At 43.5% G+C, this 13,145-nt stretch overlaps 1 protein-coding gene across 1 annotated transcript; it reads right to left on the reverse strand.

Moving 5' to 3' along the window:
• Positions 1-4,067: 4,067 nt before the first annotated feature.
• On the reverse strand, positions 4,068-8,347 carry LOC308238006 (acidic mammalian chitinase-like). The gene is made up of 9 exons (XM_080649500.1): positions 8,256-8,347; positions 7,702-7,758; positions 7,439-7,604; positions 7,011-7,135; positions 6,711-6,834; positions 5,873-6,058; positions 5,295-5,414; positions 5,041-5,182; positions 4,068-4,395 (listed from the first exon to the last, which is right to left on the reverse strand). Exons 1-9 carry the CDS (start codon positions 8,330-8,332, stop codon positions 4,136-4,138), a joined length of 1,257 nt encoding a protein of 418 aa, XP_080505626.1. The 5' UTR covers positions 8,333-8,347; the 3' UTR covers positions 4,068-4,135.
• Positions 8,348-13,145: the final 4,798 nt, after the last annotated feature.

Raw genomic sequence — 13,145 nt, forward strand, 5'->3', positions numbered from 1 at the left:
TCCCTCTATCCTTTGCCTGTACTGTAATGTCTTCCCTTCTCCTCACTGCCTACCCTGATATTTCAATTCTTCAACACCCAGCTCCGATCCTCTCGTTGAAGCTCAATGGTCTCTCCTTCCTCTGAAATACTTTATAGACTCTAGTACATGTTGTCTATACTGCTTATTGTCCTGTGACAATACCTGGAATGCAGATGATGGGCATCTCCATCATGGGATGTTGGCACCTTAGCAGACTTATTGTGAATCCAGACAAGTTTGATGAGGGAAAGGATAGGGCACTTGGATTTTCATTTCCATCAGGACTGGTCACAAAATGAAACTCAAAAGAATGGAGAGTGGATGCTGAGGGACCAAAAAACAATGAATGTTCATCAGGGGGCTCTCCTCATTATTTAATTTCCTATGAAAAGAATTCTTACTATCAGCCCAATTTTGTAGATGAGAAAATGGACCAAATCTTAAGCACCAGGTCCAGGACTCAGTGCCAAGATTAGCTGCCTCTAGAATGAGAATCTAACATTTACACGGTGCTACCTCCTTATATCAATTGAGTAGGCTGGTTGGTGGTCTAGGTAGAACTGGGAGAGGCATTTTCCTGAAACACCCAGGAGAATAATGTTGGGACTAAGATCCAGAATTGTGGCAAATCAGGGTTAAGTCAAGGACTTGCAAAAACAAGCAGCAAGGCAGTAATCCCAGGTTTATCCTATTTGATTATCAGGTCTGGCTGCTGTGTAAACTCAGTGAAGTATTTTCTGTTGAATTTGGCACCCCTAGCGCCAGAGGAGTGACCTGCAGATAAAGCACCCCTTCTTAATAGCTCCTTAAAAACTCCAGGTGAGTCCCCATCCAGCTTGCCTGCCACCTGAGCACTGGCGTGTTGAAAAGAATTCCCATCCTTGTGGTCATACAATAGTTGGAGCACTTTATTTGCACCAGCACCATGATAGGAATGGCTTCTCAGTGCCCACGTGGCAGAGTTCAGGGCCCAGAGCAGGTAAAATAATGGACACAGCTGCAATTGGGTAGTCCATCAACAGCCAGGTAGAGATAGCAGCGACCCAGCTTACTCTCCACTCATTCCTTAGCCCAGGGTGCAATCTGATTACACAGTCACCAAGAGAGCAGGGCTGGGGGAATAGAAAGGAAAAAAGGATACCTGGATTGGGTTCTCAACCCACAGTTGTTTGGCACCAGAAAACTTCCTGTTTTATTTTTCTTATCTTAGACTCAAATAAAATTAAATATATAATTTTGTTGAAAAAAAATTTCTACTATAATTTACAAAATTATTTATCTCCGGACTGACTGGCCTGGCTCAGTAGTTGAGTGTCGACCTACGAACCAGGAGGTCACAGTTCAATTCCCAGTCAGAGCACATGCCCCAGTTGCAGGCTCAATCCCCAGTGTGGGGCATGCAGGAGGCAGCCGATCAATGATCTCATCATTGATGTTTCTATCTCTCCCCCTTCCTCTATGAAATCAATAAAAATATATTTATAAAAAATTATTTCTGTCTGGCTAGCAATTCTTTCACTTATACATATAATGGCTAATGGTTACATAATCTTTATAAATACTAAGTAATATAGTTGATGAAATTGATCCTCTAGGGAACTGTGTAGTATTTTTGACTTCTTAATTATATACATGTATTATATTGACCAAAATGAAATTTAAATTTAAAAAGAGATAAAGGCTGAGAATTAAAAAGAAGATATGATTTTGGTGGTAAACATGAACAAAATTTAAAAAGTAGCTTAAAATTTCCAGACTATAATTTGTTGTTAAAAACTAAGATCCCTGGCCATGTATGAAAAGCTCAGAGCTAACATAATAGTCTATGTGAAAAGATGAAAGCTTTTTCTGTAAGATCAGAAATAAGTCAAGGATTTATCTTTCCCACTTCTCTTCAACATAGCACTGGAAGTTTTGGCCAGAGGAATGGAGCAACAAAAAGAAATTAAATTTTGCACAGCAAAAGAAGCAATCAACAAAATGGGAGAACATATTTACATGCCATATATCGGATAAAGGATTAATATCTAAAACACATAAAGAACTCATACAACTCATTAACAATAACAACAAAAACCCAACCACAATTCGATTTTAAAATTGGGCAGCCCTCGCCAGTTTGGCTCAGTGGACAGAGTGTTGGCCTGTGGACCGAAGGGTCCTGGGTTTGATTCAGGCCAAGGGCACGTACCTGGTCAGGGTGCGTGCAGAAGGCAACCAATTGATGTGTTTCCCTCACATCCATATTTCTCTCTGTCTTTCCCTTTCTCTCTAAAATCAATGGAAAAATATCATTGAGTGAGGATTTAAAAAATAAACAAACAAACAAAAATGGGCAGAGGAACTGAATAAATATTTTCCAAAGAAGACATCCAGATAGCCAACAGGTGCGTGAAAAGATGTTTATCATCACTAAGCACCAGGAAAATGCATATCAGAAGCACAGTGACATGTCACCACACACCTGTTAGAATGGCTCTCATTGAGAAGACAAGAGATAATAAGTATTGACAAGGATGTGGAGAAAAGGGCACCCTCGTGTACTGTTGGTAGAAATGTAAATTGGCGCAGCCACTATGGAAAACAATATGGAGGTTCTCCAAAAAATTAAGAACATAACTACTCCAGGGGTCCTCAAACTATGGCCCGCAGGCCACATGTGGCCCGCTGAGGACATTTATCCAGCCCGCCGAGCACCGCTGCCTGTCCTGCTTAGCAGCCGACTTGTCCCGGGCCCACAGTGCACATAGGAATTTGTTCATAGTTGTGTTTTTTTTAAACTATAGTCCGGCCCTCCAACGGTCTGAGGGACAGTGAACTGGCCCCCTGTTTAAAAAGTTTGAGGACCCCTACCCAACATCCCACTTCTAGATATATATCCAAAGGGAATGAAAGCACTTAGTCAAACTGCACCCCCTGTTCATAGCAGCAATATTTATAAACCAAGATGTGGAAACAATCTAAGTGTCCATTGATGGATGAATACAACCTCCAATTTATCAAAGTTATTTAAATTCTTAAGTTTATGCCCTAGCCGGTTTGGCTCAGTGAATAGAGTGTCAGCCTGTGGACTGAAGGGTCCTGGGTTCGATTCTGGTCAAGGGCACATGCCTGGGTTGCAGGCTTGATCCCCAGTAGGGGGCATGCAGGAGGCAACCAATCAATGATTCTTATCATTGATGTTTCTATCTCTTTCTCCTTCTCCCTTCCTCTGTGAAATCAATAAAAATATACATATATAAAAAATTAAAAAATAAACTCTTAAGTTTATTTTAAATAATAAAGCTTAATTTGTTTGATTTTAGCTCAAGAAATTGACATACAACCTCCCAACTTTTACATGGGCCAGGTTCCTCGCTTTAAATTGCCTTCCCAGAGTACCCCATCTCCTCTGTCTCACTATCCCTTCTAGTCCTCTCAAATCCTGCTCAAACCCACTTCCTCTCTTATTTTCACATATAAATTACCTCCAAATCTTCACTATCGCATCCCTTGAACATTTAGAAATAGTTCTCTAAAGCTGCAATTTTCAACCTTTTTCGTCTCATGGCACGCATAAACTAATTACTAAAATTCTGCAACACACACACACACAAAGGTATAATTTTGATTCATTCACACTGGATGGCTATTGTTGTGCTGTCTGTTGTCATTTTTTTTTTATTTGACATTCTCAGGGAAAAGAGGTCAGTGCATCTGACTAAATAGTCAGATATTGCATGGTTCAAAAATTCTTGGCATACCAGTTGGAAATCTCTGCTCTAAAGGAATGTATAGAGATATGTTTGTTTATGGGCCCTTATTATTTGACTCTTATATCCTTGTCTCCTCCCACCCTCCTCTGAGCACATGTTTTGAGAATGAAAGGACCAGGCATCTTCCTTGAATCCCTCTGCTCCCTCCACCCAGTACCCAGGAGAGAGCTGTGTATGCTCACCATAGAAACCACGTGGCTGGTGGGCTGGTGGAGCTATTGTATTCATTGGGAGACCGAGATTAACTACATTCAAGACCCTTCAGGAAAGAAGTAGAAGCTACTGCACAGTAGTGCTCAACCCTTTATTGTACAACAATTTCTGAACTGGAATGAGGGATGTGGTGTCTGGCAAAGACATCACCAGTTGCAGCAGGAGCAGGAGGCATCAAAGACCAGGCCGGCCTGGCAGTGCTGAATGAAGGTGTGTCCATTCACACAGTTGTAGAAGGCGTTTTTGTCAGTGGGGTCGGGGTACAGGCCACTGGCCCTGTTGGCACAGAATCCGCTGCCACCGGGGCTGCTTCCCGAGCTGCCACTGCCACTGCCACTGCCACTGCCTCCGCCTGTACTGGGAGCCTCGGTGATGGGAGCAATGGGCTGGGCTGGGGCTTTGCAACCTAAAAGAAAGAAACCAGATCCTGAGCCCCGCTGCTTTCTGTTAGTGTGTCTGATGCGTGAGAACTAATATCCTGGATTTGCTTCTTAGCGCCTCCTTCCATGTCTCTGCATATTTCAGTCTCCTGATCGGGTATGCCTGCCCTCCCTGCTCCTCTTTGCTTATCAACTAACTCCCTCTTCATCCTTCAAAGCATAATTTGTCTTTTTTTCCTCCTTCCTAGATCCCCCTGATGCATTGAGACCTTAATGGCATAAAGTCACAGGGAAGTTTCTTATCCCTTTTCTGGGATTTCACCATAGAATATCTTCTGTGTTGTTATAGAACTTTGTAATCTCATCACTAGTATCTCTCCCATTAGATTGTAAGCTTCTATAGAGTAGAGGTTGTGACTTATGTATTCAGGATCCTCTGTCATACCTACTTAGTGCTGATACCTAATAGATGCTCAAAACTTGCTTGTGAACTGAATTATGGATAAAGGAATGGCGAAGAACCCTGTTTGTTCTCCCCACCATTGTTGAATCATTACCAAATATGACTAGAGCAATAGTCATCAAATCCCTTGGACCATGACTCCTTGACTTTCAAGAAGGCTTTGAAATGTCTCTCAAGTTTGAGGCTTAGGGTCTTAACCCCAACTCACTTTCGCTCTGCAGGCCCAGGGCATCCTTCAGGGTGGTGGTCAGGGGGAATTTGCCCTGGTTGCAGAAAGTGCCCGTGAAGTCATCCAGATCGATGGCCCAGACCATGGCGCCTCCAAAGTTGTTCTTCTTCAGCCAGTCAGCCTGTGGTAATTACAGAGAAACCCAATGAAGTGCAGACATCAAGGCCAACCTGGGGCTCCAGGGTTACAGATGGGAGTAAACAGGCCACAACAGTCCACAGCACACAGTCCACCTTGATTTTGAAGCTCTTGGTGTTGTCATAGCCAAGCCACTCGTTGCCTTTGTAAGCGTAGGGGACATCCTCAGCAGCCTCCCACACTTCAGTAGCTCCATTCTTCAGGAAGGTACATATCTAAGAGGAGATAAGGAAGAGGTCAAGAGGTAGGCAAAGTGTCCATGTAGCAGGGGTAAAGGGCATGGGGGAGGGAAATAGAGAAGGGATGCATGAAGCTACTTGAAAAGGAAGGCCTAGAGCTCTATCAGCAAATGTCTCAGTTCATTTAGGATTTGATCCTTTGTCACATGTGGGTCATTTATTTTCAATGTGGGAGGAGCTCTTAAATCAAAGAATGCCTTGGCAGGCGGTGAGCAGTCTGTTCACTGATGTAATCTCATTGATGGTATCTCTTTTTCCTACTCTCTCTGTATTTGGAATCCAGCCTAACGTGCCACATGAGTGCTCATCTTGCTGTCCGTAATGAGCCAACTACTTGTTAAGTGAGCCAAGACGTGTTGGACTTTTATATTGTTAAATCCCTGGCCTAGAGAAAGCCACCTTTCTCTGTCTCTCTCAGATTGCCGGGAGCATACCTCATAGTAGGCCCAGAACCCAGACTGCCTGGTGTAGGGCCCAGCAGGGCCAGGGCCAGTGATAGGAGCCCCGATTCCATGGTTGGAGGGGTTGCCCAGGATGAAGGTGTGTCCATAGGATGGGAATCCAACGATGAGCTTCTCAGCTGGGGCCCCATTGTCCTTCCAGTAGTTCATGACGTAATCCTGCAATGGCAGCAGGTTAGAGAGAGGCCCCACCAGGCTGATGGCCTGGTAATTAGTTATTAGCCCAGTGTTTGTGGTATGGTTGTGCCTGCTGCACAAAGTGTTTTAGAGCATCACTGATATACCTCTACTGAAGTGGTTTGTCCTTATCTCAACTAACTTCTTCTAATAACATGCCCATAGGAAAGCTTTAGGTAAACTTTTCCCATTAAAAACATGAGCGAAGGACTAAGTTCTTTTTTTTTTTCTAATGATTTTCCTGGTATGATCTGTTGGTGAATAGCTGAAATTCTGAATGGCATACATGTGCAAAGATTGGAATAGTAGAAATTAGACAAGGCAACCGGGGAATAGGAAGACGGGAAAGATTGAAGAAGCATTTTGTAATTTATTGAAATATGAGTAGTGGCACCTCACTTTTTTTTTTTTTTTATTAAAGGAGCACTTGTTATTAATCTTTCCTATCTGAATTGGCAGTTTGGTGTTAATTAGTTGGTGAATTTTTTTGTAAATGGGAACTAGTTAATTAATTATAACAACCTGATTTTCCATTTGAGAACCTGACTAAATTTATGATGCCTTTTGTCCCTGAATCCTCATGTGATTTAGGACATCATCTCTGGTCTGTATATGAGTTTGTATAGGGACTCACCACATTGAGGTAGGCGTTGCTGCCAGTGTCGGTTGGGTATTTGTAGAGGGGGCTGTTCTCTCCAGTGTAGCCCTCCCAGGAGCCATGGAGGTCATAGGTCATGACATGGATGTAGTCCAGGTACCTGCAGTCCAGGTAAAGCAGGTAAAATCATCTCTGATGACCATCTCCCACACCTCTGCAGGCAAAGGTACCCCTTCCCAAGCCTCCTCAACAAGGTCCCTGAACAGCAAGACAGACTAAGGATGAGCGTCTCTTACACAAGTGACACAGAGGAGCTGGGGACAAGTGATCACTCACTGGGACAGCTGGGGGATCTCATAGCCAGCCTGGATGTTGGAGATGCCACCAGCGACTGCGGCAGTGACCATCAGCCTGGGCTTGTTGACCTGCTTGGCCTCTTGCTCAAAAGCTTCACGCATTTCCTGTGCAGGAGTAGGAGAACATCTATGAACGTGAACTCTAAGTTGACCTTCATGACTATTCTTCGAATTAATTTTAATCCATCATCCATCTTTCATTCTTCAGCATTCTCACAGCAATAGGGCATCCAGGTCCTTCCTCTCCCACTGAGGTTGCAGGGAGCTGGGTTTTCTGTACGGCCTCACTGATCTTGCACATGAAATGGGTTGTGTGCTCTCCAGAAACTAATACCAAATGATATCAAATGCACACTGGAATTTAAAAATGAATTTGAATTTTTAAAAATGACATGGAACACAGCTCACCTGGACCAGGACAGTGAAGAGGTGCTTGTCCTGAGGTGGGCTCCCCCGAGAGCCAGGATACTCCCAGTCAAAGTCCAGCCCGTCAAAGTCATACTGGCGCAGGAATTTGATGACCGAGGCAATGAACGTCTGGCGGTTCTCAGGAGTGGACACCATGGCAGTGAAACTACGGGCGACCCCAAGAGGGCAGGGTGAGCACTTGCCTCCACAGTCCCAACACCTTGTCATAACATCGGAGTAGGAAGTCATCTTGCAAAACTTACGGGGCAGTTCCAAAGTTCCAGCCACCAATGGCCAGGAGAGTTTTCAGTTGACTGTTTCTGAGGGGAAAGAAGCAAAGAGTGTGTCAGAACAAATGGAAAGAAAATCATTTCAACATCACCTGATTTCATGACTGAGGGCCAGGAGAAGTCTCACGCCGACTCTCATACTGTTTCTTCATTCTCATCCATTCCTCCTAAACTGTGAGAACGGTGGCATTAGATGGCAGACACAGTGTGCTCATGAGTGCCAGCTTCTGGTTGCTTCCAAGTAGAAGGTTGTTCCCACCTGAGTTCATAGCACTTGGACTTTCCTAAACTTCCCTTGATAACTGAGCTAGACTTCAGTTGATGACCCCCTCCTGAGAGCCAGCCATTGCCCTTACTAGTAAGTTAGGGTCATCCCTGTCATGGAAATTGTAAGAAAGCTGAGAGTTTACCTGTGTGCTGCTTGTTGGCCTGTTTGGAATTTCAGCCTGGAGGCTACTATGGAAGGTTTCATTCAAACTATTCTCAAAGGTTAAAAGATTTGAAACTTCAGTCCTTTCATCACTTACTTGTTTTTCAGGCCGTTGAAAGCCTGGTAGAGGGTCACGTCATTCCATTCGATGGTGGTGATCTCGTTGTTGCGCATCCCGGCGAAGGCATAGATCAGGTGAGTACAGAGGCAGGGGTCGATGTCATCGGGCGTGAAGCGCCCCAGGCCTGGCCGGTACTGGGCCCAGTTGGTGAAGTAGCATGTCAGGTGGTAGGCAGAACCTTTACCCAGAGGAAGAGGTGAGAAACAATGAGAGAGCAAGCTCCCTGGGGATGACAGCATCTCTGATTACCTCAGAAACCACAGACTTCCAAATGAATCCCATGGGGAGGGGAAGATGTGCCTGAGATCCCTGTGTATTGCAGCCAACCCATAATTAGCAGGCAATTTAGGGGTGAAGACATCTCTCAGAGGTAGCTCTGTCCCTCAAGAGAGATTAAAGACCCTTAGAAAATGGTGCCCTTTGCTGAGATAAAACCATTAAGTAGTAAACTCTGATTTAAATCTATTCTAGTCCCTTCAGCATGCTAATTAATACTAGCAATCACTAATGCTCACTTAGCATTGATGTACCAAGCACTGCTCTCAGTTATTTGTTTAAATTCATTCAATAATCATTACCAAAATCCTATGAAATAGGTGCTACTATTCTTCCCATTTTACTCCTTTGGAAACTATAACCCAGATAGGATGATGGTATAAGTCTGTGTAGTGAAGTAATAACTTCACTCAGAAGGAAACAAACCATCCCCTCACAGTCAAGAGTTCTGGCTCCAGGTTTAGATTCTGCCCCAAACTCCCTATATTTATTTCCTGGGGCAAGTCATATGATAAGTCATTCTCTGCCTTAGTTTACTGGGCTGCGAGATGGGTGTAATGCCTTTTCCTCCTCTCAGAGAACAGTTGTTTTATAGACTCAGTGAGATGACAGACTTGAAAATGCTTTAACGGAGCAGACAGCACCATGAAGATGCCTGGTCATGTTATTTTTTATTAACGTTTATTTGTGAGACCACTGTCTAGTCAATTTTAGCTTTAGAGTTTTAAGCCAATGATCCCAATCCTTCACTTGGTTAAGGAATTTCGAACTCTCTAAAAAAAAATTAATTAATAGTTTTTGTTTTATGTAGAAGGACGGAGGACCATGCTGAGTTTCCAATTGATGAAGAAACGAAAAAGGAACAATATGGGGTCCCTGCCAAGAAGAATACATACCTATCTCAGCTGTCAGCACAAGGAGCAGACCTTAAAGCAACAGAGAGAACAATGAGCTGGAAGAACGTGTCTGCGGACACAGCAGCCTTTCCACACAGTGCTTCATTCACAGTAGAACATGTTCCCTGTGCTTTACTCTTCGAGTCCTTTTAACTCTCTCTGTACCCTCCAACCTACTGAGGCCGATAAAGTCCTAAGATTTCTCCTAGAAGTCCACTCCCCTCTACTCCCGCTCACAAGACCACTAAAGGGCCATGAGCCTTGAGGCTTGGGGAAGGGAGGGGTCTGCAGAGCAATGGGAGACCTATCACCAGGGAAGGAACTGTGTCCCTGTGTTTTCACCAAAGCAACCATCTCCGGGCGATTGGGTTGAGTTCGAAGGTTTTTAAAGGGGCAGAAAAGCAGGAGGGAGAGAGCGGCTCAAGGGCACAGAGTGGCGGTGGTTCCTTACCAGCGAGGAGGGTGAGCTTGGTCATCTTGCCTCAGTGGTAGAAACTCCCTTGTTCAACCTGCCTTTTATACCCGCCTCCTCCCCTCCCGTGACTTATCAGATTCTCCTTTATCGCGATTGCCTCCAAAGTCAATGTTGATATTGGTAGTGCTCAAAAACCTCAAACCCATTTAAGAACCCATTACTGACAGGGAAACCATATTATCTTGATTTCACTGTACAAGAAGAAAGGATTGGGCTCCAGCCCAGGCATCATACGAATAAGCTCCATTACGGAATAGCTTACATAATTCGAAATGGTTTTGTACAGTGGGCTAGACTCTGTTTGGATAGCGCTAATTGGCTATTTCACCCTCATCTATTTGTAGCAAATGGTTTCCACAGTCCTTTCCAGAAACAGGTTAGCATGCTCTCACTCTATCTCTTTCCCCTGATGCTAGAATATCTAACAGCCCTTAAAAAAAAAAAAAAAAAAAAAAAAAAAAAAAAAAAAAAAAAAAAAGAATGTCCAGATACTCAAATTTCCTATGTACAGTTTTCTAGAATTTATTTGCCTGAAGATTAGTCTCACTCTGAAGATTTTCCTTCCTTGTCTCCCTTTTCACAACTGTTATTCTCCTCCAAAGAGGAGAAGAAACAGAATTAGAAATGTGAGTCAGGAAGGAGTGTAGATTTAGCTCTTTCTCTCCAATGAGGCAGCCAATCAACAGATGTAGAGATGCAGATCTTTGTGAGACTCTGATGGGCAAGATCATCGCCCTTGAGGTTGAACCCAGTGACACCACTGAGAATGTTAAAGCCCAATTTCAAGACAAGGAGGGCATCCTGCCCAGCCAGCAGCATCTGATTTTTGTGAGCAGTGGTTCTCAACCTTCCTAATGCCGTGGCCCTTTAATACAGTTCCTCATGTGGTGGTGACCCCCAACCATAAAATTATTTTCGTTGCTACTTCATAATTGTAATTTTGCTACTGTTATGAATCGTAATGTACATATCTGTGTTTTCCGATGGTCTTAGTCTCTACAGCAGCGGTTCTCAATCTGTGGGTCGCGACCCACAGGTTGAGAACCGCTAGCAGGGTTGCCTAAGACCATCAGAAAACACAGATATTTACATTACGATGCATAACAGTAGCAAAATTACAGTTATGAAGTAGCAACAAAAATAATTTTATGGTTTGGGATCACCACAACATGAGGAACTGTATTAAAGGGTTGCGGCATTAGAGAGGTTGAGAACCACTGAGCTAGAGGATGGCCACACTCAGACTCTACCTTCCAGAAAAAATTCACCCTGAAGCTGGTGCTTTGCCTGCCAAGTGGCATTATTGAGCCTTCCCTCCTCCAGCTCATTCAGAAATGCAACTTCCACAAAATGGTCTGTCCCAAGTGTTTCCTTTGCCTGCACTCTGCGCTGTCAAATGTTACAAACCACTACCAACCTCCACCCTAAGAAGGTCAAATACATGCCCTCCAGCCCTGCAGGGTGGCCTCCTGCATAAGCCCCATGGGTGTGGGGTCTCAGTAAAGGTTCCCTTTAGTTAGTTGACTAGAGTCATAAAAAAAGAGAAAAAATGTAGGTTTAAATCTAAATACACCAGTAATTACATTAAATGTAAATGGACTAAAAATTCTAGGTTGTCAATATATCCTCTTGTTTAAAAAATGCTTAAGTATATGCTGAGTGTTGTCATAGAACTTAGCATATGGGAAATCAGTCAGGAAGTATTTTTTTAAAGCATTCTTCCAGTAAAATGTGAGTCATAAATTGGAAGGAAGAAAGGGAGGAGGCATCATTCCCGTCTTCTATAACCTTATAGTCAATACTGCACTTAGAGTAAATACCATGCAAATGCACCTGTTTCAAGCTATTCATTAATGTTCATTCACTTATTTAATCATGACCTACATTGTGTCAGGTACCATCTGAATGCTGGACTATATGCGTAAACAAGACACAGGGCTCACTATCACTGCTGCAGGCAGACAAATAAAGGGGAAATTATGACCTGTTGAATTAAGTGCTGCAGGACAAGTTAATCCAGAGTAACTGTTAGAACCAACCAAAAAGGAGTCCAGCTGGATGAATGGGCAGCTCTGCATCTGGATTTAAGGATTCCAAAGAAATGGGCAGAGGTAGGTGGAGAGAACCAAGAAAATGTTCTTGGAGAAGATTGCTTTTAGAATATCCAGCCTGGCCTGGGAATGAGAGGTAGTCTCACAGTGTGGTTGCACCAAAGGACAGCCTAGAGTGTGGGTGAGGTCACAGACACCAGAACCACACTGCCAGCTGTCCAATGCATTTCCAAGGTGCAGGACTCTAGGCCATTTCTCAGCCTCTCTGTGCCATGTTCCTGAAAGTGGGAATCATCACCATGACGACCTAGGGGGTCTTATGAAGATTCAGCAAATTGATGTTTACATGGGGCCTGCCCATCAAGTGCCCTGTGTTGGCTTTATAAATAAAGCAGCAGGAAGGGCCTTGGAGTGAGGACTGGGGGAATACCAAGAGTGACTTCCTTCGAGCAGAGCCAGGGCAATGCGATAAGGAGCCATTCGGGTGTGTAGTAGACTCTTAAGACGAAGATAGCAACGCAGACACGTACAAATGCTGAAGTGCAAGCCACAGGGACCACAGGGAGGCCTGGGGAACCATGAGTCAGAAATGCTTTTGTGGCTGTGAAATATGTGCTAAATATGTCAAATCCATGAGAAATTAAGCTCAAGATCTCGTTTTGTAGTTACCTTACAGAATGGCTAAGTCAGCACTTTGTGCAAATCTGGGCACTTCTTTTCTGCCAACTTACGAGGACATTCAGTACATAATGGGACATCTGGTCAACAATTCTGAGTCCCTTCACTTAATTCACCATCCAAATCCAGACACACGTGAGAGTGAAAGGGGCATCAGAATTATGTAATTTTTTTAAATGTTTATTTGTAATTGATATTTTTGTTACACAAATGAACTTACCTAATAGTTCTATTAAAACTATTTTCAAAAATATGTTTCTAAATAACTAAAGTATAAAACTGCATAGTAATTCAAATTTTAAAATTCTGAATAATTATTCTTGCTCTATATTCACAAACTTCAGCTCCTTGGCTATATTTCTGGCATTTTTTCTAAAGACTGGAGCTTAGCCCTCGAGTTGGGAGATGAGTAGATTTGATGAAGGAAGACTTCCTGAAGGGGGTGATGCAGTAAACTAAGTGTCCTGAGTCCGGCCACTCTTTGGGATCT

The sequence above is a fragment of the Plecotus auritus genome (genome assembly GCF_963455305.1).
Source record: "Plecotus auritus genome assembly, chromosome: 12".
In the NCBI taxonomy this organism is placed as follows: Eukaryota; Metazoa; Chordata; class Mammalia; order Chiroptera; family Vespertilionidae; genus Plecotus; species Plecotus auritus.

What these genes read in the sequence shown, in the direction of transcription:
- LOC308238006 (XM_080649500.1), bottom strand. Translation starts at nt 8,332, where the DNA reads ATGCGCAACAACGAGATCACCACCATCGAATGGAATGACGTGACCCTC. An exon ending in TTCAACGGCCTGAAAAACAA is followed by an intron (nt 7,759 to 8,255) that starts GTAAGTGATGAA and finishes CTTTCCCCTCAG; the next exon opens with AAACAGTCAACTGAAAACTC. An exon ending in TCTTCACTGTCCTGGTCCAG is followed by an intron (nt 7,136 to 7,438) that starts GTGAGCTGTGTT and finishes ACTCCTGCACAG; the next exon opens with GAAATGCGTGAAGCTTTTGA.